Here is a 27,807-nt window from a genome sequence, read left to right on the forward strand (position 1 = left end):
ACAAGTGGGCTTTGTCCTAACAGGGGTGGGGTACCCGTATCGTTTGGGAGCAAGATTCCTGAATCTTGATTGCCTTTTCAACGGGTGGGCTTTGTCGTTTCAGGCGTGGGCCCTGGGGTACGCGTATAATTTTCTTATTTCTTCCCATTTTTCAGTTAGGGCCTTCGTTTACATTAAATTGGTCAATTTCCTCTCGTACCTTTTAGATTCTGTTGAATACAAAATTACGTTGGTTAAAGTTTTTTATTTGAACAAATGATATTATTCATATTAAAAAACAAAAGAGGTGAGCTTAACTTTACATAATGTAGTTCAAATTTATCTTTGACGATAATCAAACTACGTTATTCTGGTACATTATTGTCTCATTGGATTGTAATAGTGTTTATTGATAACATCAACAAAGGCTTGTACATTGAGAATATTTTTGCTCAGCACTCTTAAGAGCTGCTGATGTTCACCATCCTATTTATCACTGTTAGATGAGTTTAAATTTCGAGATTTATGTAACGGATAGACACAAATCTTGAAATTTGAATTCATCCAACGGTGATAAATAAGGTAGTAAACACTATCAATACTTGAGAGTAGTGAGCAAAACTACAAGCATGTACATTATGGATTAACGTAACATTAGACAAATGAGACCAGAATTATTAGTTAACTGAATACTAAAGAAATAAATCTCCAATTTCGTCCACATAAATATACACGGTGTTCATCTCTTTTTCTCTTTTTCACCCTTTCACATGTACATTATTTTCTCCCTTCTTACACAAGTTCTATTTGAATTGTGATTGTTTGAGATTTTTGTGTACATTGGCATTTGACATATTGACAAATATATGAATAATTTCACTTTCAAAGAAGAACATATTGACATGACACCAACCAAATACAACTTCTAGAGATTTCACTCTGTATTGGAATAAAATCTTAAAAGAAATGATACAGTTCGGAGGAATTTCTTTTAGACTTTGAGTTTTTACTTTTTCTTAAAAAAATGTTATTGACATTCTAAATGATCTTCATTTGGAGGACTTGTTTCAAGTATGGTCCATGACGTAATACGTTGGTTGCTCCGTCAATTGCTTCATCCATATTTATTCATGTTTCTGCTTTCCAGAGAGGCGAATAGTCTTTGTATTCTTGTACTAAAATATAATGTTTTCGAGAAGCCCCTAGTTTTTTCATGACTCCCTTCTTGAGGAGTGGATTAATCGGGGCCCGGTTGTCTATATTATGTTTGGATTCATCATAGGGTTGTGCTATCCACTGACTCATTTTTATCTCTTGTACATTTTTCTTAATTTCTGACCGTCGAATCGAAGAATATCAATATATAGATAACTTATTCAAGAAAATTACATGTTTACAAAATACAGTCTCAATTCATCATATTTCATCATATACAAGATGTGATATGGTTCCGAAGGATGGACTAGATGTAGACAGTTTCAATAAGATTTCATAACTAGAAGCGCCCTTTGTTTTAAAGAGAGGAGGACATGTTATTCACATTTCAATTGATGATCAGAGACAAATTGAAAGATAAGCAGCGGTAGTTCTAAAGATTTCCATCGAAGAAAAAAAAAAATATGTGTAACACTACTCTAATCGTATCACACATCTTTCATGCGTTTCAAGAGTGGTGATAAACTCATCCCATTGTCTTATTTCCCTACCCATCTTTTAATAAAAAAATTTAATACCTAATTTACTCTCTTGTAAAATGACATCTAAGACCGTAGAAAAGAAAAACCCCTACTCTCTCTGTTAGCAGGTTTGTTCTTCCCCATCTTCTAGAACAACCCACCTCTCTAAATCTTCTAAAAATCAAGTCCCAGTACCTTTGGGCATTTTAATTTGATCTATTTGTTTTTGTTGTCAGTACCAGCAAACAACCTTGAAAACTAGGATAAAGGCTTGTCTGTCCACAATCCACAATCCACATACCGATTGTTGTGAGAGGTGCATATGAAGTGGAACACAATGTTCTTGGGGCGGGTGGCATGCTGAAGGATGGAGAAGACGTCAGGAATTGTGTAAAATGTATTGTATAGATGTGATTCTCATTATGTATCCTGGTTAATTGAATCGTGTTTTTGTAGATTTTTTTTACTCAATAAAAATAAAAATAAAAAGAATTTTAATATAAAGGATATTTTAGGAATAATGGTTGGTCAGAAGATAACAGTTCAAGTTTTTAACTTTTTGTGGTGGGGGATGGGTCTAGTTGAACTCTTTAATTTACACCTCCAGTCTAACGTAAATTACAAAATCACCCACGATTGCCTTTCCCCATTTTCCCACCGGTCCATTTCCACAGGGCAGAATTCTGATCAGAGGCCGAGAGAAAGAAGAAGAAGATGACACCGCATCAATGGGGGTCTCCGTGCGGCCACCAATGCACGCACAAGTACGCAGCTCTTATGCAGATTCCATGTAAACCCATTCTCCTCCTCACTCGCTCTGAAATATTGCTTCCTCCTGAATCTTTGATTTCCTTTATTTCTTTTGATTTTCGTTTTCGTTTACTAATTTCAAATTTTTTGCTCTAATTTCGGCCATTTCGCTTGTTTTCGCGCTCGAAATGATACTGATATCAAAATTATCGCGCTATTTATGTTAATCTCGTGTTGGGTAATTAACGTAGGTGATGAATTGCAGAGTTTTTCGACCCCTAATTTTGATTTCTGTATTTTGTACGATCAGTTTTGACCCAATTTTGCGTTTTTAGTGGCGGAATTTTCCTGGTGAATTGGGGTTGGAGTAATGTTTGCTTTAGGTACAAGCAAGCACTCGAATTTGTGTTTGAATACTGATTGTTTAAAAATTTGGAACTATTATCCTGGATCACTGTAAATTGTGTGTTTTTTTCCTGTAGGGCGAGTATTTTGCAAAAAGGGGTGCGATGCGGATGGAGAGACTTGGGAAGAATGTGAGTATTAATTTGTTCTTCAATTCAGTTTTCGTATGAACATACTTAGATGAGAATATATGTTCTGGTTGTTTGGTTCGCTCTTGTTTTTTTCGTTTTGAATTTTAGCTTTTTGTCACCTTGATGTTTACGGACACATTACTAAAATGGCGTTTCTAAGAAGCCATTGACTACCCATAGCGTACTGACTTTGTTTATGCTGTGGGAAGTTCCCCATCTGCATTAACTTTTGGCTCATGGATTAGCTTGGCTCTTATCGTTTCTAAATCAGAAACTTGATATGGAAGTAGACTATTGGTTTAGAGTTAGTATGCTACTAGATTGAGGTGGGGTTCCGTCCATAAGTAAATTATTATGTAGTTGGTTAAATGCTTCAAGTGATATAGCAAGTATATATAACACAGGCTTGGAGGAGTGCAATGTGATATGCTATAAGGATCCTGTTTTAAAGGACCAGCAATGGAGTGCTTGCATTGACCGTTCTCCCGGAGTTGACAGGTACTCAGAGGTATGTTTCCCTCTATAGTTTCTTCTTAGCATGCTAATGAATAATGAGTAACATTTTCAATGATAATACGAACACGTGGTAATGTTTGTTAAATCGTTATCGCCTCTTGTATCTTCTCAAGTCCAAAAGTTGTAGTCACTAATGGCAGTGTTGTTCACTATACTCGCCTCATGATTCACTAATTTTTTGTAATTTTGACCAACCATGAGTATTATTTTTGTATATAAGGTGAAAAGTAGGAAAATTTATGCTTTAAACAACTAGTTTTGTCCCATGACAGCCATAAGAAAATTGGTAATTTGGTACTATCTGATATAGCTAAATGCCCCATGATTTAAAATCTTGAACTTAGTGAATATGAGTGGAAAGGTTCATATGGTTGCATATCATCATCGTCCTAAAGCATGGTCCCTGATTCAATGCACATTTTTTCAGATGAGTTATTGCTGATGCAATTCTATGTGCAGGAGTGTTTTCATGCTTGTGTATCTGGTTGCGGTTTCAAGGTTAGTCTGTTCTCAACCCCGTAAAGTTCTGGTTACATTTTATCTAGGATGAATATTTTGAAAGTTATAAAGTTCCTTGATGTCGCAGTTTGATAAAAATCCAGACATAGCTGATAAAGTTCGTCCAAACAGGCCGCCTAAGCCTCCCCCTGTTGAAAAGCCACCCGCCCACCCTGCTGAACCCATGGCAACGACCGACGACATACTTAGCACTTCTGCATAGTGAGAGACAGACCTAACTATACTACAAAATAGATACATTTATAGTTAGTTGATAGTTTGCAGGATTTAATTTTCTTTTTGCTATTTATATGCCTTTCGCGTCAACTAACATCCAGGCTTCCAGATTTTTTTACTGTAGACTGGATCCCCATTCTATTGTACTGGAGTTGGAGACAATTTGAGATTGAGATCCACTCCGGATCCCTATGTCCGAAGCTCACTGACCAAGAGAATGGATCACTTAATTTCACTCCTATTGGCCCCTATTAATTCATCACACTGGCCCACTTTACAAAAACTCAAAATTTGAACGGTTCGGATCTCTCGGTTTATGGGCTTCAGACACAAAGATTTGGAATGGATCTCATTCCATTTAATTGTTATTGATATATTTGCAAGTTCAATGGTAGGAAAAATGTTTGAGAATTTGTTCACTGTGGATTCGTTTTTGATCGAAGTGTAGAAGTGGAGAAGCCAAGCTGCCATGATTGAGTTGGGGTAGATGAGTCGGTAGATTTATGTATGTTGAGTGAAGCAAAAAATGTTAATATTTTGTTTAAATTGAAGGTAGAAAATAAATTAGTCACGAGAAATGTTTTCCCTCGATCGCGTTCTACTTCCAACTTGGACCTCCATTTCTTGCTTCAAATTAGATGCAGCAAGTTATTCACTCCAATACAATCTCAGGCTCCTAGCAACCAAACGAGACTCCAAGGTATATTATTAACACAGTGCGATAAGCGGTGTCACACTGAAAAAATGAAGCATAGGGTTCATGAAATATACCCAAATTATAATTAGTTTAGCTATTGCACATGAAGTAGGGTTCTGATCTGGTTGAGCATAATTATAGGGTAGTGCTATTCTTTTTACACACTATTTATTTTTTAGTAAAATGAATTGATGAAGATTAATGATAAAAATTAATAAGGGTGTGTGGGAAATAAAAATGAGTGTCTGAGTAGCACTATTCCTAATTATATTAGCCGTCCTGCTCTTTGGTTTGCAAATTTGATTTAAAATTATGGTCTCACTAGTATTACTCCAAAAGGCTTTTTAACCAAAATGGTTCATGAGATTTGCATAACTCCTCACTTTGGTCCTTGAGATTTGCATAACTCATCACTTTGGTCCCTAAGATTTGAAATAAATAGAATTGTTCCTTGAGTTTGTCTAACATCAATTATTTTGGTCATTCCTTTAAAAATTTCTATTAAATAAGAATAGAATGACCACAATACCCTTAATTATTGTCAAATCATTTTGGTCAATTGTTTATTAATTGAGGGTATATTTGTCATTTTGATCCTTATTTAACAAAATTTTACACTAAATGACCAAAATGATTGATGGTAGGACAATCTCAGGGATTACTTCTATTGATTTCAAATCTTAAGGACCAAAGTGATGTGTTATGCAAAGTTCAAGAATCATTTTGGCTAAAAAGCCTACTCCAAAATTAAATGATATTTCAACAATGAAAAATAAGTCATGATTCAATCGAAAACGCCGTCGTATAGAGAAAAGGCGCGGTCGTATGAATAAAATCACATCGAAGAAACTAGAACAAACGTACCAAAAAGCGAAGAAGACGGCCTCCGGCGATCTTCAATCATCGGAGAAAATCACATATACGGCGTCAATTTGTCGACCTTCAGTCACACTCCCACTGAAGACACAGAAGCGTGCAAGAAACACAATCTGAAAGTTTGTACCCTAGAATTTAATTTCAATTCTTAAACCCCTGTTTGGAGGGGATTGATTCTTGAAGCTCAGAAAAACCCTAGAATCTCAGAGCGGGGCAGAACTCCCGATTGGATTGGATCAAAGATGCCTCAGGTGAGGATCATAGCGAAGAATTTCATGGACATGGTGGCCGCCCTGCCCGCCATGAAGCTCGACAAGCTATACGAGAATGCATTCATCTGCGAAGCAATTCTCAGGTCTTGACCTTTTCTGCTTTTCTTACTTCAATCTTTTTTCGCTTTTGCAATGTCGAGTATTAGCTTTATTTGCTCATCGATTTTTGGGGTTAATTTGTGTTTGTTGATTGAGTGCATAGGGAACTAACTGAGCCCTGTAGTCTTTGATGAGTGAGTGAGTGAGTGAATAATCATCTTGGTGCAATTTTCGGGTCTCGGTTTTCTTTGTCATTGCGGCACATTAGCTTTGTTTTTGGGTTCATTTGTGTGTGTTTTTTTATTAGTGCATATGAACGACTCTGTGATCTTTATGCACTGTGATCTTTGATGAGTTAGTGATGATCATATAGGTACAATTTTTAGGTTTCGAGTTGCTTTCGCATTTCACATATTGGTTTTATGTACTTGTTTATTTTGGGTTGTATTTTAGTTTATGTTTGTTGATTAAGTGTATATGAACTAGCTTAGTAATAATTATAGAGCTGCAATTTTCAGGTCTCTGCCACCGTTGGCTAAGAAATATGTCTTGCAACTGTTGTGCATTGAAGTTCCGGTGACTGCCAAGTCAATGGAGGAGTGGGTGCTTCCTGATGGGGTCTCGAAACATAGAGTTGCAATTGATCGGCTGATTCAATTGAGAATATTTACTGAAACTGTGGACAGGTGATTCGAGCTTTCTTTTATGGTTTTCCAGAAGAACATTTTGAATTTGATGCTGGGTGGTATCTTTTTTATTTATTTATATTGTTTTCATTTTTGACTTTATGACAGGAAGAGGGAAACAACTTACACACTAAATCCTATATTTCAGACTAATCTCAAGAAGCTTCTGGTACACGGGTGAGTTTTGCGTCCCCTACTTCTATTTGTTTGTATTCAAGGTTTAGGGATCAAAGTAATTACAAGATAGTGGGTTATGCGTTTATGTATAGGGTTCACTCATGCAGAAGTTTCAGGGCCTCCGTTCATTATTTCACCTTTTTATACTGCAGTGTAGTTTTGCCAAGAGAACCAATGCCTTCAAATATAACAGTGAGGCTCCCAAGCTTGGAGGATCTTCAGGCTTTTGCCTTAGAACAATGGGAGGTGTGGAATTCACCCATGCATCTATTACCTTTTTGAATTCATGATTGCGTTTTTAGATATTTTTTCTGCCTTCTGTGTACTGTGGTGACTATGATGTATAGTTGTATATTATTATTTTTTATAACTTCTTATTGTGAAGTTTTATAATTTAGGTTTGCTCTTCTTTATGACTTTCTGTCATGTAATATCAGTGTTTCTTGCTGCAACTTATCAACTCATCTCAAAGTGAGAGGCCATCGAACATCAGTTCGTCTATGATGAAAACTTTCCAGCGGGGTCTTTTGAGTCAAAGGTCCTTGCTTTTGTTATTAGTTTTTCCCGCTAAACAAGCCTTTCTTTCTTTTGCACATTTGAAAAGATTAGCATTGTGTCTCATATCTAATATTGGGGTTTTCCATTTTCTGTTTGTACAGGGATAGAGAAGCTCCAAGATTAACTGAAAGTGGTTTCCAGTTCTTGGTATGCAAACCGCTTCAACTGCTTGCACGCAGCATGTTTGATTTCTCTTAATTCTTACTGGAAATTATTTCTGATATGTGAATACCACAGTTGATGGATACAAATGCGCAACTCTGGTACATCATCAGAGAGTACATCTCTAACTCGGAGGTATGGATTCATTACGTTATAACTTGTTGGTTCCTTTCCAGACCATTAACCTGATATTTTTGTTTGTTCTTACTCTATACTCTGAAGTCTGAGCTTCTATTACAGTTCCAAGTAGTTTATCAAGTACTAGAAAAGCTGATTTAAGCAGAACAGTTGGAAGGTTTTTCTTTCCGGGGCTTAATGATTCATATTGTCAACCAAATATTTTTTAGTATTTTTATATTATTCTGTGTGTGTTCCTATGGTTTAATTTATCGAGGGAATTTAATTATAATCATTTGGGCAGACGAAATAAGGAAAATTTTACCTAATGTGTTTCCTTGAGGACTCGAGTTAGAAGTTGAAAGTACAATGTGACTATGTTGTTTGTGATGTTGACTGTTATCCCACACTAAGTTATTGAGATGCAAATGATAAGAAAGTGCAACTTAAGTTTTTCTTCTCAGTAGCTGTGTTCATGAGTTTTATCTTATATCTGATCTCTCCTCAATTTTATTTGTTGCAGGAGCGTGGGTTAGATTCTGCAGATTTGATTTCGTTTCTGCTAGAACTTAGTTTTCATGTTACAGGCGAGGTATTAGTTATATGCCTTTTATACATGACTATTCTTTTGCAGTAGCATGTGCTTTATTGAATTTCCCCATATTTTCTTTTCTGGCTAATATTATTTTTCCAACTGAAACATAAATAGTGTTGCAGTAAATGCTGTCATAAGAACTTTTGATAGAATTCAATTCATTATTTTTTTGTAGAAAGCATTTCCTTCCACAGGGGAAGTTTGTACTGGAATTTTTCTCTCACCCCTTGATTATATTTTCTTTTTTGTGTGTAAGGCATATAACATAAATACATTGAATGAGAGGCAGAGGAATATAATCAAGGATCTTGCAGATTTGGGACTGATCAAACTTCAGCAGGTTATACTTTTGTGATTTATTCTTGGTATAACATGTGCTAATACTTGCCCAGATGATAGTTTAACCATATCCTAGCCTCAATTTTTAAATTGCTGTCTTTTTGTGTACTTATCCAGGGAAGGAAAGACAGTTGGTTTATACCTACTGAATTAGCTACTAATCTGTCAGTTAGCTTGACAGACTCATCATCGAGGAAACAGGTATGTTATTTTTACTCATTCTAGGTTTGTCTCAAATTGGTTATTCCACAACTGATTCCCTATCATCAAGAAAACCAGTTCCATGGCTATACATGCTACTTACGAATTATTTACTCACTTTTTGTTCAGGGATTTGTTGTTGTGGAAACAAACTTCAGGCTCTATGCCTACTCAACATCTAAATTACATTGTGAAATTTTACGTCTTTTCTCAAGGTATGCTGACCAATCGGTCTATCAATTGTCTTGTATAGTTTGCCTTGCAGTTTCTGTTTTCTTTTAGTCACGAGACAGGTGAAATAATTATTGCATGCTGTTTGAATATTAGTTTATATTCGTTTAATTTTGGCCTATACATTGTTGAAAGCACAAAGAGATGCATATTTTATTTTCTGATACATATTAGAAAGATGGTAGAAGAAAATCAAGATGTAGGCTTATAAATGCATTTTTGGATCTCCTGCCTCTGAATTTTCTCGTCCTAGGGTCAGGCTGGACCTTTCTTTTATTAAGGGGGAAAGGTAGCATTTAGCTACAATGGGTGGTGTCATTGTTTTGGTTGTGTTGGTATACAGTACTTCTTGTTCTTGTTAATTTCTGAGTTAAGTTTTTATTAAAATTCTAAAATTTTCTTTTTCCACTCTCTGCAGGGTAGAATATCAACTTCCAAACCTTATTGTTGGAGCAATAACAAAAGAAAGTTTGTACAGTGCTTTTGAAAATGGCATCACTGGAGAACAGGCAAATATTTTCTTTTCGTTAATCTACTTTTAGTTTTCAGTATAAGTCTTAAGTACTTTTGGGTATGCTTAGTCCTTGTCAAGTTGTCTGAGAGTCGTGGAAAAAAACGATGGTATACTTAGTTGAGATAACTGCCTCAATTCTTGTACAACAAATCAGTAGAAAGATAGAGCCTTTCTAGGGATGTTTTGCTTCACAAGCTTAACAATTAAGATGTTCTTCTTCAATTGCCCGTGTGCTTATTGGAAAGGCTTCAAGTTGTAGTACCTATCTTTCTGTAAGCACACGTGCACATCCTCCCAAGTCACAAGGGAGAAAAGGGTTGCTGAAACTGTTTCTGGAATGTTGGAAGTCTAATTTTTTTTTTTTGGCAGATAATATCTTTTCTTCAGCAGAATGCACATCCACGTGTTGCCGAGAGAGTACCATCCGTACCTGAGAACGTCACAGATCAGGTCTGGTCCCTCTCTATCTTCATGTTTGAATTCAGCAAAATATTTGAGAGTTCAATCTGCTCGACTCCGATGGAGTAAAAATTGTCCAATATCAAGCTCGGCTATGCTCTTCTATAAATATTAAATATGACAGAGTTCTTTGAATTGGATGGTTTTTATTTATGTTCTGTTGTAAGGGACTTCCATGCATGGTGGTATTCTGACGTTTTCAAATTCACTCGTATCTGGCAGATTAGGCTGTGGGAAACAGATCTGAATAGGGTTGAGATGACTCCAGCTTATTATTACGATGAATTTCCAACCAGGGTGACAATCCGCTTATCAAAATTGACGCGTGTATTATTATTTTTTCTTTCCATTATTATGATTTTTCTTTTATAACTGCCAGGAACTCCTCGAGGGTGCTTCTGACTTTGCGCGAGGCTATAATGCTCTGCTGTGGGAGGATGTAAACTCGAAAAAGATGCGTTTAGTGGTCAAGGCAGAAAACCACGTGCAAATGCGAGAATATCTTGGACGTCAAAGGCAGTAAGGGGCTGTTATCAGTTAACAAATTCCGGCAAACCTCGCTGCTGCGGAAAATGCTCGGTCTAAGATCCTTGGAGCTGTTACATATAAAAGATATGTTCTTGTAGCTGGAATTGCTTGCAAAGTCGTACCTCTTTTGGAGTTTTAACTTTGCATGGCAACCGCAGTGGAAAATTGCGGGATCAATGCAATTTTCTGCGCATATCTTGGCTGTATATATGTACACACTACGAGATGGAATGTGCAATTTTGAAATTGCAATGTGCAAAATCGAGCTGGATTTAGACTGATCGACATGATTTTACGTACCGTCGTTTTCCGTTTTGGAATTGGAGCTTGTACCAAAGGATATTAACGGTTTCTTAATAAAACTTTGTAGAATTCTCTTCATCGAAAGCGATTGTTTGATGAAATTTTATTCGTTCAATGTTAGTTTGATAATTATTTCGTTGATGGGTTTTATTGCTGTAGATAGAGAAGAATAATAATGGTAGAAAGAATTTTAAGTTATTATATTTAATTAAAATTTAGTAACGGAATGATTATTACTTTTATTTCTTTCATCGTTGGTTTGTGTTACTAATCCTATCCTTTAGTTTTTTAGTTTTTAATAAAGAAAAAAAATAAATTCAAATTGCAAATGAAAGAAAAATATTAAAAAAATGAAAGCATAAATGAGGAATAAACAAAAAATTGAAAGCTTGTTGCTGCCCAGGATCGAACTGGAGACCTTTAGTGTGTAAGACTAACGTGATAACCACTACACCACAGCAACTTGTTATTAGATGTCCGATTTTATAAATATTGTACCAAACTGACACACACCACCCGGCATATATCGAACTAGACAAATCGACTTGTGCTACCCGATGCTTGGAAAGTGACAAATCCATAAAGTGATGGTGATGTCAAAAGTGCGAGTAAATTAAAACCTAAAGTAATTAATACTAGAATGCACACATGAGCGAGGTTACTGATTCTTTTCCTTAAAATTACTTTATTCCTGCCACCTAAAGTTAAACATTGGCATCTTGCTATCCACACACCTTTTTTGACCTTTCACACATCTCATGATAATTTCTATCATTTGATCCTCTTTAGTTCATTCAATCTGACGGTTAGAAATTGAGAAAGATGTGTGAAAGGCAAAACGAGGTACGCAAATATCACCCCAAACATGATAACGTGTGGGATTGGAACAGACCAATATATCAGTATCACAGGACAAAATCTACTCACAAAAATCTTAGTAAAAAGACACATTACTCACTTTCTTAGAAATTTCCTACTCGGCACTTCTCAACAAATGTCTTGAACAGAATTCAAGTTGTACCACCATCCCTTAATCATTAAGAAGAATTTATGAACTAAAACATCGAACTTTTAAACGTTGCATACTTCAAGTTTTTTTACTTTGAAGCGGTTTTGTTTGTTGGAAAGCGTTTTCAACCATTCCAGAAGCGGTCCTGAACAAGGGATTGAGGTTTAATTGTAATCTTTAATTTGGAGTTCTTACTTTGTCCAAGTTGAAAAGCTTTGGTAGTCACTAGCTAGCTACTACAATGGCGGCAACAATTGCAAGAATCTGCCTGCAGTCACTGCTGAAAGCTATGAACTCACTTTTGGGAATGGTTGGAATTGCTATGATTCTGTATGGCCTTTGGATGCTTAGAGTTTGGCTGAGGGACTCTGACGGTTCGCCCTTTGACCATCAGAGTGTTGTTCCTCCATGGTAAGCACTCTCTTGATAGTTGATACCGTGTCGATATGAATCTCGTACAACTACAGTTTAGTCGGATCCCCCTTACGAAGGGTTATGTATATTAGTGGTAGTAATTGTTTATGTTGGAGAAAATGATATCGATACATTATAAATGACGGATCAATAGTCCGTTCATATACATAATGGACGTCTGGTCCATAGCCAGACTACTTTTTATTTTATCAATCGTAGTAATGATTTACCATTTTCATCCCTCTCTTGAAATTGTAGGTTTATATGCACTTCTATTGGCGCCGGTTTTACCGTGTGCATAATAACATGCATAGGTCACGTTGCTGCAAAGTTTACGCATGGCTGTTGCCTCTCTTTTGTATCCTTTTCTGGTTTTGTACATAGGTGTTGCAAACTCGAATTTATCTTATGTTTGAGATATTCTAACCTGTAACAGGGGTATATCGCCTTTTTAGTATTTTTGTGTCAAGTGACACGGGAGATACTTATGGGGACGTATACACCCGGTTGTACTGAAGAAACACCTTTCATGTTGACCTTGAACAAGTTCTAGTATATGTTGATCATGTTTTTGCTGCTTCTACTGGAGTTTGCAGCGGCTGCAGATATACTTTTAAATTCAGACTGGGAAAAGGTAAACCATAGTCCTTGTTTTCGTAGATGTGAGTTAAGTCAGTTGGCCAAGGCAGCGTGCCCGCCTTTTTTCGCCCAATGTTGAACCCTCTTTTCTGCATGCTAAAGTAGTTTAGAATGTCGTTTTGTTTTTGCTTGGACTCAATTTGTTCTTCGTTTTTCAGGATTTGCCATATGACCGGACAGGAAAGTTCAGTGATTTCAAAGATTTTGTCGAGTCGAAATTGGACATATTTCAGTGGATCGGCTTGTTCATCGTCTTAGCACAGGTGGTTTTAAGTGTTTGATGCTTTTGCTAACAATAACAGCCAGTGTTCTGAAAACGCATTTAAATCCATCTTGTTAAAGTTTAGGGTTTTCACAAGTAAGCCCCTTAGAACTATGGTCTATAGTCGAAACGGCTTAAATCTCTATTTCGAAAGAGAAACTCTGGACCCAACTGTTATTGCACCGAATGTTATTTCAGTATAGGCGAGGGTCTTTTCTTCCTATAATTTGATTTTATAAGTGTTTCCGACTAACATTATCAGCTGTCATGGGGACTAAAGTAGATAATCTGCAGGGTTTATCAATCGTACTAGCCACAGCTCTAAGGTCTGCAGGGCCAAACCAAAGATCCAGCTACGATAGCGATGAAGAGTGTCCCCCGGAGAGACTCCCGCTCATAAATCCTAATGGTCAACCTGCCAAGAACAGTAACTGGAATGTAAGAATTCACTCCTAAACCTGCAATCTCACTGCTTCAGATTCTTTTATTTTACGACATTTTCTTCTTTCTATGGATTTGACATTTGATGCATCACTTTCTGTTTCTCCTTCTCAGTCAATCAAGTGAAGAGAACAAAGATACTAGAGCTCTATGATAGTACCGATGATACCACTCACTGTCACCAGATGCTTGGGGGAGAAGAAACTGAAGTCTTGTTGCTGTGTCCTTTGGTTCTTAGAATCCATATGTATAGTGATGATGTTTTCCTACCTTGGTTTACTTCTTTTGGTTTAAGAATGTCTCAGACTTCTGCTAGCATAAGCGGCCCAGATGAGGATGGATGGCCGATTGACCATAGCATACCTCGAATCTCTTTCCATCTTTTCGATATATAAAATAGGGTTCATAGCTTAAACAAAATGTTTTTTTCTTTTCCAATTGCTAATTAATGAATAAGTATAACTTCCTTTTCTTCGGTCTATACAACAGTAAAACGAATAACCCTACAAACAATCGAAAGTAAAAGAACGAATAACCCGTTTAAGAACCAGTATAGGATACAAAAAAAATGGAACAAAATAGTGCACGAGAGAGAATCTATTCAGATTTTGTTGCCTTTCTCTTCATTCGACTGAACGGTCCAACAGTTCGATCAGCTAAGTACATGTAGATCACTTGGCTCCAAGATTTATACGAATCCAAACCCTCGTAGTCTTCCGGTGCAATGTCCTTCACCTTATGAAGCTTGCTCCCGGGAATTCTGGGGAAAACATGGTGCTCGTTGTGGTAGCCTACATGTCAAGCTAGGAGACTGAGAGGGCCATCGTAAGAATACGTCTCCTGATCAGGGTTAAAGAAATAATACTCCGAAATGAAGTGACCCGCCATTGGGTGCATCCCACTGCCGACAAATGTAGAGAGGATCAAGTAAGCAAAAGATTTCCAGCCGTAAAAGTAGACCGTGGCAACGTCAAGGGCTATCCGAATGAAAAAGTTGAGGAACTCCCAATAACCAGGGGGTTTGGTTTGAGAAACACAGGCCGAAGGGCATAGAAGAACAGTTGAAGGAGGGCGAACCCATATGGATTTCGTGACCACATTAGTCACCACATGGCTTGCTTGGGATGTCCATATCAATTCCGTCTACTCCCTGGAAACGATGATGCTCAAGGTGATATTTTTGAAAGGTGACAGACACGGGAACACCAATCGGGAGGTTAGCAAAAATACCGAGCCAGCTGTTGTAGACTGGAGTGGAGAAGGCGAGATTGTGACCGAGCTCATGGATGGCCAAGAAGAGGTTGTGGTTGAGAAACGAGCCAAAGAAGTAGGCTATCGCTAGCATCTTCAGCCAGCCTGCATTGTGGAGGGCTGTTGCAGTCCAGAGCCGAAGCAAAGACAACCACAGTAATCTGCACCATGATTTCATTTGAAGGTCATTAAACAAAATCAAAATATAGTTAACGGAGACATTTACGTTTCGGTTCATCTCAAACTAGAACACTAATACTCCAATTTCTACATTGACAAAACTCTGCGAAATTCACCTGTTGAACCTAAACCAGTACAATAGAAAGCATAAATTCGATTCACACGAAGAGCACAAATGAGATATCAAGTGAGGAAGCATAAATTCGCAAAAGCAGCATGCGCAATTTGTTCATGACATCTTAAAACACCATATTTCGCTGCGTAAACAGGACATTTAGTTCAGAAAGCTCAAAACTTTGGCTCCCAAAACTAACATGTGCGAAAACTAACATTTAATGCAAAAAATGGCCACTTCGCGTATGAAATTCGCAACATAATTCAGAAAAGCGGAAAGCTTTCAATACCCAATTGCAGAAACAAATCAAAAATCGTATCCGCACCATGTTCTTGGAATCACCAACATTGTCACTGTCACAGATAAAACCAATGGAAAAAAACAAACACAAACAGGCAAAACAAAGAAAACCCAACAAAAATGGCGGATTGAATTTCTGGAAAGCCAAAGTGTGGAGTGAGATACCTTGAGGAAAGCCCAGGGGTCGGGACCAAAGAGCTCCTTAATCTGAGGGTACTGAGAGAGGATGTGACGGCGCCTAGAAGCGTGAGGCTCATCCGTGTAGGACCAGAAGAAGTCTGTAGCCCACTCCCTCCTCTTCTGTTGCCTCTCTCTCTCCCCCTCTTCCCATCTCTCTCTCCTCCTCTCTCTCAAAAGACCCTTTCTTTTCCTTCCCTCTTTCTTCCTGGCTTCCTCTCTCTCTCTCTCTCTAATATTTATGTCTGTTTTTTGTTTCCTGGTTCACTTCGAATCTGAGTAGTTCTTTCTATTTGTGGCATGAGTGGACTTCTTTGCCAACCAAAAGCACGCATCCTTTTCCACTTGAATAACGTTATTTTTACTATATTTTTATATCATAATTGTATATAATTTTAGATTGCATCTGATGTAGACAGCCATATCATTTAAATTTAATTTCAAAATGTTAATCAATAATTAATAAAAATATTATTAATTAAATGATGATTATAGTATACGAGGAGTTTCATTCTTCCACCTAAGATTATTCAAGTGTTATAATTAATAAAAATATTGAAATTAAATGATATAATTTGTCCGGCTCATTTGCCACCTAAGATGGTAAATAAATGTGGTATAAAATTGTGATAAGAATAACATTACTCTTTCTACTTTTTAAATCTTTTAGTTACGTGTCTCTCTTTATCTATGACAAGGACACAAAACCCACGTAGGATAACAAAAAGAACGGATCCCTTTCACCAAGTGTCGAGATATAATTGGTTGTGCAAATTTTAGATAGAATTATTATTTAAATAACACTTCTTATCTTCAGATTTCAATGTTGTATGAATGGTATAGGTATTTATAGGAAAAAAATTAGAATTTTTTTTTTTTAAAATTTGTCCAAAGAAAAAAAATGCAAATTTCCTCAGCATGATGTTAGCTACCCGTTGCTAGTTGTCGTCATGCTGACACCAATTAACCATTGGCATTCAAATAGGTTGAGCTGGAGGGCTGGTAAAATGTCAAGCTTGACATTCTGATGCTTAAGGGCTTGGCAGGGCTGGCAAAATGTCAAGCTTGACATTTAGCGCTGGACTGGGCTGGAGGGTTGGCTGAAATGGCCAGCCTGCTGGCCTAATTTAGGGGTTTGGGCCCAGTGAGCCCACAAGCCCTTTGGCTTAACCCTTGGTTGGAGACGATTTTCGTGTCATTCCGAGCTATTTTTTGTCCTATAGCTCTTTGACCAGATCGGTTGGAGATGGCCTTAATGTGACATTGTGTTATTGGCTGATCACGTGTCAATTTGCAAGGTCACCTAGTCCAAATTTTTCTGTCAATGTGCATGTGCCGATTAAGTCCTTCACCCTTTCAGGTAACCTCATACATGGTCAATCGCTCGTACTTGCCAAGTTGGCATAAGAAGGTCCCGCAGATGCACCCATTTGGAACCAACAAGATCCTCTCGGGATCTTTTCGATGAGGATCTTGAAGATTTGTAAATCGTGTCTGTTCATCGTAAATTGTCCGATCAATTTTTATCTAATACTATTTGTATTTAATTTTAAATAAAAATATTTAAAATCATTTATAACTGCACAATATACAAGAAACATATATAATTCACGAATTATCGAATTCTCACAAAGAGGATCGGGATTCCATTTGGAATATGCTTTTATAGAAAATACTTTTGTCTATTGAAGATGGGCACTTTTCCAAAAAGCACAAAAGAGCCACCCTTTAGTTGTTTCGGACAAACACGTTTAAATCGCTTCTAATTATATGAAAACACATTTTCAGCCATTTCAAAAACATAACCTAAACGCTTCTAATTATATGAAAACACGTTTTCAATCGTTTCAAAAACATAACCTAACGAGTATACGCTAATGAAAAAAGGAAAATTGAAAGACAGACAAGCTCATATGTGCCCATAAGAGAAAACAAAGTCTATTACTTCAGTTGTCCATTATTTCAGGAACAATAAACACTGTTGAAGCCCATCCATCCTCAAAGTTTTCGTTTGTATATCAGTTGCAACTTAGTACGAAGAAACATAATCTCGTCTTTCATCAACTAGAAATTCTCACCACATTGCGTTCGCCCATCGCTCCGTGTCGGAACAGTTCCTCCGTCCGAACCCACTCAATTCGAAACAAGGAGAGGACTTGTATGTAAAACACTAAGCAAACTTCAAAGCTGTACAAGCATGTACAAATGCACTACATACAATTTATAAACTCCTCAACTTCACCCGCCAGCCAACAATAACTCAGGCCGGGTCTTCTGAACAGAAGTGGGATGATACCGCCCTACTTACACATGCCGAATGAATTTTCAGTCCTTATGCAATCAAAAGAAAAGAAACTAGTTCATTAAATTGCAACGGGAGACTGGTTTTGGACCCCATCGATCACCTTAAGTGGGAATCATACGAGTCAAAAGGGTTATCCGGTGTAATAAGGGGCAACTTATCTATATACATGAAAAGCCTCCTGAGATTCTCCCTCATCACTGTTTCCATGTCGACTATGTCCCTGCTGTCCATGTATACCCAAAGATCGCCCGAGTTCACTCTTTTAAGATTGTCACGACAGAAAGGGCATGACTTAGATCTTGTATGCCTGCAAATGTGTCAACAGATCGTTAGTTTCACTCATATTCATGTAGACACAAATGAACCAGCAAGTTCCCTTTGGGAGGACCAGAGTTCATGGAAATATATTTTGCTAAAGCTGGTGATTTCTATGCTTCACAATTCCTTCATCACATAAATGATTTAAAGGGAAAGTATAGTATTTCAAAATATCTAATGACGATACAGTGTACAACAAAGCAAATACCTATCTGGTCAGCGGACAAATCAAATTATGAGTACAAGCTAGAACCAAAGAAAAATGTACCATAGAGTTTAGGATTTAGGCGACGACAACTGGCTGAACTTTTAATGGTAAACCCATGGTACAAGGTTTCTCATTCTTTCTCAATTCAAATGCCAATAAAACAACCATGATGGGTGTAAGTGAATCTTAACAAACAACAAAGTCTGGAGCAACAGTGAGAGGTCTAGAAAAGTTCTTATCCCACACCCACAGGAAAATTGTTGGGGAGATATTTCTGCAACCTACTACTGAACCTAGAAGCCGCAAGTCTACACTACAATCATTTCTACGTTCAATTTTCCAATTACCATAACTTAAAACCACTATGCTCACTGATGCCGTAGCTCAAAGTGCATTTCAACTTTAGGCAAAGTTACCAACGTACTGCAGGGCTCAACGTCTTATCAACTATTTGATACAGAAAGCAACATAATTTCTGAGCAAGACTGAAAACATGAATCTTCCCAAAAAAGTACCAGAAATATAGAGGAGCAGGCGAACTTCGATGTTTAAATAAGGTCAGAGAGAGAGAGAGAGATAGAGAGAGTACCAATCACGGTAACATTTTAGGCACAAAACGTGGTTGCAGTTCGGCAATACAATTTTACTATTTGTCTCCATGCATATACCGCATTCCTCTTCTCTTTCAATGTCTATATCTGAACACTGTCTACTTTCCTCATCATCTCTTTTGCAATACCTTTCCATGCATACCGCCTTCTGCCTTTTATCTTCACTATCGGTGACACCTCCTTGAAGTTGCAATAAAGAGGGATAAATAACAGCTGTCCACGAGATGAGGCATCAGTAGGAAAATAAACCCTTTACCGCTCAACAAGCACCAAAAAGTAAAAGTTGTGCAATCAGAAATTTACCATAGAACTCTCTGATGCTTGCTTTCCTTTCCTTCGTAGACATGGTGGTCGAGCCATCCACATAAACCTGTAGTGTAAGCGAAAATGTGAAGGTCACCCACATCCATGATTGGAATCTAACTCAAAGAAATAGAAGCTATTCAAGCTACAAACTTCAACCTTGTAGATTAGAATTCTTAACAGCCCGAGGGCTCCTGCAAGGTTGCAGCCAGTCCACTGCACCAGAAAAAGGAAGAGATGAGCGGCTGGACTGTACGACATTCTCATCTGAAGACAAGCACCATCATACTCCCTCGGAAAATCTGAGGCCCTGCACCTCACATTTCCAACATAAGGATTGAACAGAAACAGAAAACTAATTATCGGATTAAACTACCAAGATCACAGAATTATCATTAACTCATAACAGATACCAATCCAACTACTCTCTCTCGATAAAACTATCTTTCCAATCGATCTTATCATTGCAGCATTCTACTAAAAATTATGATTAAGCGTGTTTTTTCCCACCGTAACATATCTGTTGCATTCAAAACAATGAGACTAAAACGCTACATTCCAAGAACAATGAACAAATAATTTAAAAAAAAAAAAAAATTATGAACAAGAAATTAAAAACAACACCAGCAGGTGGAACCCATTGGCCACGTAAACCCATTTAATCCCTGACAATTTTGGTTTGGTTGCTCCCTCAAACTTCATCAAGATAAGGTTAATGCACAAATAAATATCTGCTTAAACAATTAAACAATTGCTTTCCCAGAATCATACTGTCAGTGTAAAATAATTCTTAGCTATTTATTTATTAATTTTTATGATCTTTAAGCTGCACAATAACCAAAAATAAATTGACAACCCAGAAGAAAATAAATCAAAACAAACCAGGCTGAAAGGTAAAAAATCTTACACTTCCAATATGAAATATAAATAAAAATGGAGTTAAAGTTCACACCTTTAACACTAGAATTCAAGCAGAATATTTACAAAATAAATATTATTTAACAAAAGAAACAATTTTTTCAGAAGAAACCATTAAATTAAGAGAGCAGATGATCGCTTACAGAGTATTTGCATGCTGAATATCAGCTTCAAGAACTTTCAGAGAGTCCTTGAACGACTTTCGCATTGAAGCTATGTACATCTCCAAAGTCTTACAAAAATTTTTTTTTTAAAAAATATGAAATAATTACAAACCCAATGAGATAGAAAAATGTTCAATCAGCCCCTCCAAGAACCCTAAATTTTTTTCTTCCCACTCCCCAAAATCCTCACTTTCTCTCCCTACACACACTCTCGCTCTCCTTTTTCTTCTTCAGTCCCCTCAGCCTTCGTGTTGCTTTGCTTCTGTGCTGGTGAAAGCGAAGACGAGACGGTGCCTCGACACGTGTCCCCACTAGTAAATTTTTTTTTTTTAGTACATCAATATTTTTATAGTAAGGGATAATGAGTTCGGATAAATCACATAATGGGTAGTCTAATTTGGTATTGAATTCGTCATCTACGAGATTTTCATCTAAAATCTCTGAAAAAAAATACCATCAAACCGTATTACTAAGTGATTATAACTTAAATATACTAATATAAAGAATAATTAATTAATTCCTTTTTGGGAAAATAAAATAAAAAAGAAGAAGAGGAGCGTCGAAAAAGAGGCGTTCGAATTCACGGGGGTTGTCCACTCTCTTTGGGTTGTGTCTGCCACTTCTCCATTTCCCTTTCTACTCGTTCGTTTGCTTTCCCTCCACGCACCGATGCCATGATCGTTTCACCCGCCGTCTCCTCTTACCTTTTTTGCCGCTTCAACTTCCATCTATTTTCTTCAAAATTACCTTTTCTTTAACTTTTTTTTTTTTTCGTTTTGAAAAATATTAGGTAGGCAAAATTTTCAAATAATTTTTGTAATTTACAGAATGTGGCAATTGTCACATAGTCATGTATTGTTAATTTGTTAGTGCAAATCGAAACTCATGATAATTGTTTCTAGTACAAAAGCCTGACATTCAATGATTCGGTCCACCTCTGGAGTTTGTTATTGTTAATGATACATATAAACGCATTATGGTAGAATTGGAACTTCACTTGGTAATATGATAACCACGTTAAAAAAAGAGGAACTTCACTTGGTAATATGATAACCACATTAAAAAGAGGAACTTCAATTGGAACTTCACTTCGTTGAAAACAACCGATATTGATGTAGATATTGATATATCCATAAATATTTCTATAAATTTGCATATCCCCTTCTTCGGCTTTTTTTTCTTTAAATTTTTTTTTATAAAACATCTGAAAAAGTTAGACATAACATAAATCATAAAGACATCTAGTTCTGGCAACCAAAAAAACCATAGACCAAGATTTTAGAGATACCCTAAAATGATAGATTATTTAATCGTTAAAATACAAAATAAAATGGATCATGCTACTACAAGAATATCTGCCAAATATTTTTCTAAAAATCTGTTAATAGAAGATAATAGTTATTAAAACTTTAATACTAGATATAAAATCTTATTCTTTTTGCAATTATTCATGTCCCAAGTTCCAACAAAGTGACACGTGGATCATCAGATAACATAATTAGCATTATTGCTGCTAATTGAAGTCTTAATTTGCATTATGGCTCATGGTTGTTGCCTTGTTGGGATATCATTGCGGTAGTCCCATAAAGTGTCGAGGACTTCCCTAAATGTAGAACTCTTCGTCCTTTTAAGTTTTTAAACAATTCACATGCCAACATTATAAAATATGAAGAAAAAAAATGAGGTGACAGAGTTTTCATGAAAATTCTTATTTTAAGAGAATCTCCTTAGCATTTCTCAACACACTATTATTGCATTCGAATTTGAAAGATCCTTATATGTTCAAAATATTTATGACAAAAATCTTACCTCCACTGAAGTTCAAGACACTAGCTGATTGGTCTATCATGCACTTTTTTTTACCTTTCACACACCCTTTCAATTTTCGGTTATCGGATCAAATGAATTGAAAAAAATCAAAAGATAAAAATTAATAAAGAGTGTGTGAAAAATTAAAATAAGTGTGTGGATAGCACCAGTCTTTAGATTAGTGATATATGTCTCTATTTAATTAGAGGAAACTTCGATTCTCATAAAATTAGCGGATCATGAACTAATGAAGGGCATGAAACACCATTATACAGTTCAGGCTCAATAGTTTTGGTTGGATGGTTTGTATTCTCACACAGTATCAGGCTACTTGGATCGATGAGACCGTTAACATGTTTGTCTCAATAATCACACATGCTCATACATCATTAATAAAATAAGAGATGTGCCACGTAACGTGGCATGAAGAGAACATTCACATTCAATATGAAAGTTTTGCATTGAAAATGCTTGAATAATCTCGAGTCTTTCCAATACCATGTCAATCAGTTTTGTGTTGAATGCTTAAAGTCGAAATTATAATATTACATATGGCATAAGCAGATTTTTAAACAAATACAAGTTAAAGTTATTTGTTTGTAATAATTTTTACAAATAATTAACAAAATGTGAAGTATAAATAAAACAACGCAAGCAAATGAAATTTGCAAATGGACAAGAAATTAGGTGAAACGTACTAAGATTGGTGAAATGACAAAAGTACCCACCACTATCCGTAAATTACAAAATTGCCCATATAGTTCAAGTGCAACGAATGATTGTGCACTCAGCTGAGGACTGCGAGAACTGAAGAAGCTTAATTGTTGCCGTGCGGTACAGCAGCACGGCCGTCCGTACAGTCCCTCCTCCTCCTCACAATTCCCAATGAAAACCCTAATTTCGCAATTCACTATAAATTGTTCGAATCCCCAATCTTCGCCATCGGCTTTCATCTTCCATTTTCCGTCACTTTTTAGGGAAGCCAGAACTTTCTTCAATTTTCTCGCAGAAAATGGTCTTGCAATCCCGGAACCTTTAGATTCTCTTCCGTCGGAGCTAAGTGTGCTTCTGAATCGGCGAGTTACGGCGGGTGGGACGACTTCAGATTAGCCGGCGGCTCGGGTCCCTCTGGTGAGTCCGATCAGTTTCGTCAGTTTCTGAATTCTATAGGAATCGACGATAAGAAACATGTTTTCGTGTTTTTGTTAGGCCTTGTGTGTGCTTTCGCCATTTCTAGGGTTAGGGTTTCTTCTATTGTTGTGTTTCCAGCGTCGATTTTAGTTTTCGCAATTGGGTTTTCGTTTGGATTTGTTCGTGGAGGCGTTGGTGAAGTGAGGTTAATTGGAGATAAGAGAAGGGGAAAGGAAGAAAATTTAATTGCTAAATCTGATAAATTGAGGAAATTGGTGGAAATTTTCGACGAATTCCATGTTAAAGTTGGTAATTTGAAGTATGATATACAAAAAGCTATTGATTGTAGAGAAATTACAGTTACTGATTTGGAAAGTTATGTAAAGGTCATTGAAAGTATTGGTTCGTCGGTGTTGAATGCTAGGAATGTTGCTGATGGGTCTGTTGAGAACTTGGGGAAGTTCAGTGTTGAGTTAGCTGAGAGCAAAAAGGCGAGTAAAAGAAAGAAAGAGCCTGCTGAGATTGGATACGAGTTGTTCCAGTACATCGGAGGTTTATTTAACGACAAATTGGCTGATTCGAAGTCTGGTAGAGTGAAAAACAATGTTAAGCGAGAGACTACGGAGAAAGTGATGGATGATCAATCTCGAGGGAACGGTTCAATGCCTCCTGTTAAAGGAGTGGTTCTCGGTTCTGTTCATTCTCAAGAAGTGTATAGTAAGTCTGGTTTTGATGAGGCTGGATATGGAAGAACCAAAGTTGCTTTGGAAAATAATAAGATGAGTTCAGAGGAGGCGGACGGGGGTCCTAACAGATCTACAGCTAGAAAAGTGTTTAATTATCAGAATAATGGGTTGCAAAGCAATGGTCACGTGTCTATGAAGATGGATGCTAGTTATCACGCTGAAACGTGGGAATTCCCTGAAAGTCTACTTGATTCTGTAGATTTCGGTGTCAGAACAAAACAGATGGACGATAAATCTAATGGGGTTTACAGGCCTTCTAATATCAGGGGAAAAAATGTGAATGGAACTTATGAGTTTCATGGTAGAGAAGAGAAGGTAAATCGCAATGACGATTCCCAGCTTGGTGATCACCTGCCTGGACATGAGAATGAACTACCTTCCCTTTCATCTTCGTTGGTTTTGGATGATATATTATTTGACAGGTATGTTACAGAAGCTAATGATCTTCTAAAACAAGCCAAGGAATTTATAAGGGTCAGACACAATGAAGAGCGTGCAGAGATCGTATTATACAGGTCAGCCAAATTACTGTCCAAAGCCATAGCTATGAAGCCCATGAGTTTATTGGCTGTGGGCCAGTTAGGCAACACTTGCCTTCTTCATGGAGAATTAAAATTAAGGATTAGTCGCGAGTTGAGAATGCACCTTTCAAGAAGTGACCCCTTATCGGTTGAGAAATGGATTAGAATGCAGGATAAAGTCACAAGTAAAGATGACATTGCATCGGTCCTCATTAATGTTTGTGAAGAGTGCGAGGAACTTCTTGTGGAAGCAGGCAGAAGGTATAGAATGGCGTTATCAATTGACGGGAATGATGTGAGAGCACTATACAATTGGGGTCTTGCTCTTACCTTCCGTGCACAGTTGATTGCAGATATTGGACCGGTAAGAACTTAACAAAACTTTGAGCATTTTTTTTCCTTCAAATTTTGCTTATCATTGAAGGTTGAGGAACTCTTAACATTGCTCAGTTGTGTAAGCCACGTTATGGTCAGTTGAATTACACTTTAAACCCTTTCTTCTGTGGATTTCAGGAAGCAGCTTTTGATGCCGACGAACTGTTCTTGGCTGCAATTGATAAGTTCGATGCAATGATGTCAAAGGGAAATGTTTATGCCCCGGATGGTATGTTTCTGGTCTCCCCCCTCCTCATCCTCATAATTTTCTGGAAGAAAGTGTATAAGATATTTGATTCTATTTTGAATTTTGAAAACTTGCAAAATTACAGCTCTATTTCGATGGGGTGTGGCACTACAGCAACGATCCCGACTACGTCCCAGTAATGGTAAAGAGAAGGTGAAGTTACTAGAGCAGGCAAAGAGGCTGTATGAAGATGCACTCGATATGGACTCGAACAATGTCCAAGTAAGAGAAGCCTTATCATCGTGCATGTTGGAGCTTGGCAGTAGGCGACTTTACTCTTAACTAAACCCGAAACAATGCGTTGTTGCATCGGTTTCTTCATTTTTTTGTTCCAAATTTTGTCTTTGTAGGCTCTCCGTGCAGATGGTGCTTCTTAGATATATTTGTATACATATAAAAAAAGGAAATAAAAGTGATGACAAGAGAAAATGGAAAAAAAGTTCACATTGGAGATGAATAATAATCGGCGGCGAACGCTAAATTTACTAAATTATGTATGTAATAGGTTGATTGTGAGGATGTTACTTTTTTTTATGTAAAATAGTTTGGAGCATGGTAAATTTATAATTGACTATCAGGTGGTCGGATCAACATCTGGGTCACGTGAAGAAAACCATCAACGCCTCGGTAACAACATTGGAAGAATTACAACAACCACAACTTCAGGAGTGTGATTAATTGCATCACACTTGGATTTTTGGCCTACCATACAATGTTTTAGATTTGACTCTCGTAAGTAGTAAGTTCGATACTAAATTATTATGATAAATCCGTTGTGTGACTTATCATGATCTCATGTCCCTATAGGCCTTGTTTTCTATAGTAGGTTATCTTGAACTGGACTAGCTTCAAAGACTAGCTAAACTAAATTGTGTGACTTCATCTTCCGTTATTCCCATAGACCTCAAACGTTCCCGAAAAACTTTGAACATGCTTGCAAAGGTTACTATGCCGGACAAAGTCGCATCCTCTTCTACAACCCACACGTAACTCACGCGGTGCGAAAGCGCCTGAACCATCACCGCCACCAAGGAGCTCCACGGATAGCACACAATTGCCTCCCACCTCCTAACTAATCGTGCCGAATACCCTCCCCCGGACCTCCTTCCCCACCCGAACTCTTCATCCGAAGACGTTGAACAGATAGAAGAAGACGACGACATTGACATTGTTGACTCTTCTTCCATTAGCTCCAAGAACGCCCCGTATTTCTTCTCCTCCAATCTCTCTTTCACCAACTGCACCAGCTCATCTGGCGGACCACCGCAGTCAATGTACGCCATCAGGTCACCTGCGGAAAGCGTGGCAATGGCAGCTGCCACGGACTCTTGGCAGGTGTTGAGGGTGTATTGGGAGATCTCCCCGATCACCCTGCCGTCCACGTCAAGAATGGCAACCGAAGTTTGCTGGGCGAGGGATTGAGAGATGAGGGGCAATGAGGCCGAGGCAGGGTCGTCGTAATGAACGGCTAGGATGTTTACGGTGTCGATGGCATGGAGGGAGTTGATGGGGGTGTTTGAGGTGGGGCTGAAGAGCCCTATGTAGTTGAGGAGGTGGCGGATGATGTCTTCTTGTGTGAGCCAGCAGTATTCACGGTTGTTGTGGAGGGTGTTGAAGGAGCGGTTGGGGAGGAGCTTTTTTCTTGTCGCTGTGGTCCAGCGGCTTTGAATCGGAATCACAAGGTTTTGTGCACCTTCTAAAACGAGATCAATGGCCTCCACCAAGCTGAAAAATTACAAAAAGAATCAAATGAGCAAGGAATAAAAAAGAGTAAGAGCAATTCATCTATATGAAAAACTATAAACCTGGCGTGTGGTTCCAAATGCCTAACAAGGCCAGATCCTTTCGGAATCAAAACCTCCAGCGGAGCCTCGAGCGCTTTCGCCGGAGACGACAAGTTCTCTTCTTTCCCCAAGAAGCATATAACGTCCCCCATGCAAACCTTTCCTACGCATCGGCAGTCCTCCGTGGAGTCGGAACTGCCGACGACGCTAACGTTGCTTTTTTCTGAGGAGTGGTCGCAGCTCCACACGCTGAGGCTGCTCTCGCCGAGCCGCCTTAGAGCCGACAATGCCTCCCCGACCGTGGCGGAGATCGACACGGACTTTAGCGGAGGCTTTCCGAGGCAGAGATCGGACGCTTCTTGCGAAAGCAGAAGCGATGCCATGCACGAATCGAAAACTGAAAATAAAAAACCGAAAACCAATCAACCGATCAAACCTGAGCAAATTGAGAACATTGGGCTTGAGGTTTGTGAATGTGTGAGGTTGGAACTTGGCGGGCTATTTAAAGGCGGCTGTTGCGGAGGACACGGACGCGGACTCGCGCGGATAATATTTTGTACGGAATTTGCTGTTTTTTTCTTTTTTTGGCGATCAGCCACTGAAAATTTAGCTTACAAAAAATTAATAAAATAA

General features: G+C 37.8%; 7 protein-coding genes and 1 non-coding gene across 16 annotated transcripts; 4 read left to right on the forward strand and 4 right to left on the reverse strand.

The window, feature by feature from the left end:
* The first annotated feature begins 2,274 nt into the window (after positions 1 to 2,274).
* On the forward strand, positions 2,275 to 4,603 carry LOC103930512. Of its 4 annotated transcripts, none has more exons than XM_048582575.1 (6): positions 2,316 to 2,445; positions 2,716 to 2,788; positions 2,888 to 2,941; positions 3,346 to 3,449; positions 3,917 to 3,955; positions 4,044 to 4,603. In XM_048582575.1, the coding sequence occupies exons 2-6, from the start codon at positions 2,776 to 2,778 to the stop codon at positions 4,176 to 4,178; spliced, it is 345 nt and encodes a 114-aa protein (XP_048438532.1). In that variant the 5' UTR covers positions 2,316 to 2,445; positions 2,716 to 2,775; the 3' UTR covers positions 4,179 to 4,603. The 4 variants fall into 4 exon arrangements, with proteins under 4 accessions (XP_048438530.1, XP_009338166.2, XP_048438532.1 ...); XM_048582574.1 differs by having other exon boundaries at positions 2,335 to 2,445; positions 2,741 to 2,788; XM_048582573.1 differs by lacking the exon at positions 2,716 to 2,788 and having other exon boundaries at positions 2,275 to 2,445; positions 3,346 to 3,439; positions 4,088 to 4,603.
* A 1,079-nt stretch (positions 4,604 to 5,682) lies between these two features.
* Positions 5,683 to 11,024, forward strand: LOC103930366 (general transcription and DNA repair factor IIH subunit TFB2). 2 transcript variants are annotated; one of them, XM_048582331.1, is made up of 15 exons: positions 5,683 to 6,120; positions 6,595 to 6,762; positions 6,871 to 6,939; positions 7,032 to 7,185; positions 7,377 to 7,477; positions 7,599 to 7,644; positions 7,735 to 7,794; positions 8,300 to 8,368; positions 8,628 to 8,711; positions 8,828 to 8,911; positions 9,041 to 9,126; positions 9,561 to 9,651; positions 10,026 to 10,106; positions 10,338 to 10,412; positions 10,495 to 11,024. In XM_048582331.1, exons 1-15 carry the CDS (start codon positions 6,008 to 6,010, stop codon positions 10,636 to 10,638), a joined length of 1,425 nt encoding a protein of 474 aa, XP_048438288.1. In that variant the 5' UTR covers positions 5,683 to 6,007; the 3' UTR covers positions 10,639 to 11,024. The 2 variants fall into 2 exon arrangements, with proteins under 2 accessions (XP_048438288.1, XP_009338006.1); XM_009339731.3 differs by having other exon boundaries at positions 5,685 to 6,120; positions 7,092 to 7,185.
* A 312-nt stretch (positions 11,025 to 11,336) lies between these two features.
* TRNAV-UAC lies at positions 11,337 to 11,409 on the reverse strand. The gene has a single exon. It is a non-coding gene; the product is annotated as a tRNA-Val (tRNA).
* A 517-nt stretch (positions 11,410 to 11,926) lies between these two features.
* LOC103929591 (tetraspanin-19) lies at positions 11,927 to 14,182 on the forward strand. Of its 3 annotated transcripts, none has more exons than XM_048582437.1 (6): positions 11,945 to 12,366; positions 12,628 to 12,727; positions 12,923 to 13,003; positions 13,146 to 13,271; positions 13,565 to 13,708; positions 13,826 to 14,182. In XM_048582437.1, exons 1-6 carry the CDS (start codon positions 12,197 to 12,199, stop codon positions 13,835 to 13,837), a joined length of 633 nt encoding a protein of 210 aa, XP_048438394.1. In that variant the 5' UTR covers positions 11,945 to 12,196; the 3' UTR covers positions 13,838 to 14,182. The 3 variants fall into 3 exon arrangements, 2 of the variants coding, with proteins under 2 accessions (XP_048438394.1, XP_009337122.2); XM_009338847.3 differs by having other exon boundaries at positions 11,952 to 12,366; positions 13,167 to 13,271; XR_007257705.1 differs by lacking the exon at positions 13,826 to 14,182 and having other exon boundaries at positions 11,927 to 12,366; positions 13,146 to 13,367; positions 13,521 to 13,643.
* Positions 14,122 to 16,002, reverse strand: LOC103929689 (sphingolipid delta(4)-desaturase DES1-like). Its single transcript, XM_009338945.3, is given in 7 exon segments — positions 14,122 to 14,733; positions 14,736 to 14,781; positions 14,783 to 14,828; positions 14,830 to 15,107; positions 15,109 to 15,123; positions 15,723 to 15,843; positions 15,845 to 16,002. Coding segments are annotated over 7 exon segments (975 nt in total). The 5' UTR covers positions 15,889 to 16,002; the 3' UTR covers positions 14,122 to 14,308.
* Positions 16,003 to 17,650: 1,648 nt separating this feature from the next.
* LOC103929780 (E3 ubiquitin-protein ligase AIRP2-like) lies at positions 17,651 to 20,806 on the reverse strand. 2 transcript variants are annotated; one of them, XM_009339115.3, is made up of 5 exons: positions 20,541 to 20,806; positions 19,639 to 19,789; positions 19,480 to 19,546; positions 19,155 to 19,356; positions 17,651 to 18,346 (listed from the first exon to the last, which is right to left on the reverse strand). In XM_009339115.3, the coding sequence occupies exons 1-5, from the start codon at positions 20,618 to 20,620 to the stop codon at positions 18,136 to 18,138; spliced, it is 711 nt and encodes a 236-aa protein (XP_009337390.1). In that variant the 5' UTR covers positions 20,621 to 20,806; the 3' UTR covers positions 17,651 to 18,135. The 2 variants fall into 2 exon arrangements, with proteins under 2 accessions (XP_009337390.1, XP_009337325.1); XM_009339050.3 differs by having other exon boundaries at positions 19,155 to 19,389; positions 20,541 to 20,801.
* Positions 20,807 to 23,149: 2,343 nt separating this feature from the next.
* On the forward strand, positions 23,150 to 25,909 carry LOC103929920. Of its 2 annotated transcripts, XM_048582332.1 has the most exons (4): positions 23,150 to 23,501; positions 23,926 to 25,132; positions 25,282 to 25,372; positions 25,476 to 25,909. In XM_048582332.1, exons 2-4 carry the CDS (start codon positions 24,134 to 24,136, stop codon positions 25,670 to 25,672), a joined length of 1,287 nt encoding a protein of 428 aa, XP_048438289.1. In that variant the 5' UTR covers positions 23,150 to 23,501; positions 23,926 to 24,133; the 3' UTR covers positions 25,673 to 25,909. The 2 variants fall into 2 exon arrangements, with proteins under 2 accessions (XP_048438289.1, XP_009337492.2); XM_009339217.3 differs by having other exon boundaries at positions 23,150 to 25,132.
* Positions 25,910 to 25,994: 85 nt separating this feature from the next.
* On the reverse strand, positions 25,995 to 27,582 carry LOC103930009 (CBS domain-containing protein CBSX5-like). The gene is made up of 2 exons (XM_009339326.3): positions 27,196 to 27,582; positions 25,995 to 27,115 (listed from the first exon to the last, which is right to left on the reverse strand). The coding sequence occupies exons 1-2, from the start codon at positions 27,555 to 27,557 to the stop codon at positions 26,239 to 26,241; spliced, it is 1,239 nt and encodes a 412-aa protein (XP_009337601.2). The 5' UTR covers positions 27,558 to 27,582; the 3' UTR covers positions 25,995 to 26,238.
* Between the last annotated feature and the right edge of the window lie 225 nt (positions 27,583 to 27,807).

Source organism: the organism of the source record quoted next, unplaced genomic scaffold, assembly GCF_019419815.1.
Source record: "Pyrus x bretschneideri cultivar Hongxiangsu unplaced genomic scaffold, Pyrus_bretschneideri_v1 Contig19, whole genome shotgun sequence".
In the NCBI taxonomy this organism is placed as follows: Eukaryota; Viridiplantae; Streptophyta; class Magnoliopsida; order Rosales; family Rosaceae; genus Pyrus; species Pyrus x bretschneideri.

What these genes read in the sequence shown, in the direction of transcription:
- LOC103929591 (XM_048582437.1), top strand. Translation starts at nt 12,197, where the DNA reads ATGGCGGCAACAATTGCAAGAATCTGCCTGCAGTCACTGCTGAAAGCT. An exon ending in CAGAGTGTTGTTCCTCCATG is followed by an intron (nt 12,367 to 12,627) that starts GTAAGCACTCTC and finishes TTGAAATTGTAG; the next exon opens with GTTTATATGCACTTCTATTG. An exon ending in TAAATTCAGACTGGGAAAAG is followed by an intron (nt 13,004 to 13,145) that starts GTAAACCATAGT and finishes TTGCTTGGACTC; the next exon opens with AATTTGTTCTTCGTTTTTCA.
- LOC103929780 (XM_009339050.3), bottom strand. Translation starts at nt 20,620, where the DNA reads ATGTACATAGCTTCAATGCGAAAGTCGTTCAAGGACTCTCTGAAAGTT. An exon ending in TAAGAATTCTAATCTACAAG is followed by an intron (nt 19,547 to 19,638) that starts GTTGAAGTTTGT and finishes CTTACACTACAG; the next exon opens with GTTTATGTGGATGGCTCGAC. An exon ending in AAGCATCAGAGAGTTCTATG is followed by an intron (nt 19,390 to 19,479) that starts GTAAATTTCTGA and finishes TCTCGTGGACAG; the next exon opens with CTGTTATTTATCCCTCTTTA.
- LOC103930512 (XM_009339891.3), top strand. Translation starts at nt 2,370, where the DNA reads ATGACACCGCATCAATGGGGGTCTCCGTGCGGCCACCAATGCACGCAC. An exon ending in GAGTTGACAGGTACTCAGAG is followed by an intron (nt 3,450 to 3,916) that starts GTATGTTTCCCT and finishes TTCTATGTGCAG; the next exon opens with GAGTGTTTTCATGCTTGTGT. An exon ending in TATCTGGTTGCGGTTTCAAG is followed by an intron (nt 3,956 to 4,043) that starts GTTAGTCTGTTC and finishes TTGATGTCGCAG; the next exon opens with TTTGATAAAAATCCAGACAT.
- LOC103930009 (XM_009339326.3), bottom strand. Translation starts at nt 27,557, where the DNA reads ATGGCATCGCTTCTGCTTTCGCAAGAAGCGTCCGATCTCTGCCTCGGA. An exon ending in CATTTGGAACCACACGCCAG is followed by an intron (nt 27,116 to 27,195) that starts GTTTATAGTTTT and finishes GTAATTTTTCAG; the next exon opens with CTTGGTGGAGGCCATTGATC.
- LOC103930366 (XM_048582331.1), top strand. Translation starts at nt 6,008, where the DNA reads ATGCCTCAGGTGAGGATCATAGCGAAGAATTTCATGGACATGGTGGCC. An exon ending in GACTGATCAAACTTCAGCAG is followed by an intron (nt 8,712 to 8,827) that starts GTTATACTTTTG and finishes GTACTTATCCAG; the next exon opens with GGAAGGAAAGACAGTTGGTT. An exon ending in ATTTTACGTCTTTTCTCAAG is followed by an intron (nt 9,127 to 9,560) that starts GTATGCTGACCA and finishes CACTCTCTGCAG; the next exon opens with GGTAGAATATCAACTTCCAA.
- LOC103929920 (XM_009339217.3), top strand. Translation starts at nt 24,134, where the DNA reads ATGGATGATCAATCTCGAGGGAACGGTTCAATGCCTCCTGTTAAAGGA. An exon ending in TGATTGCAGATATTGGACCG is followed by an intron (nt 25,133 to 25,281) that starts GTAAGAACTTAA and finishes TGTGGATTTCAG; the next exon opens with GAAGCAGCTTTTGATGCCGA. An exon ending in AAATGTTTATGCCCCGGATG is followed by an intron (nt 25,373 to 25,475) that starts GTATGTTTCTGG and finishes GCAAAATTACAG; the next exon opens with CTCTATTTCGATGGGGTGTG.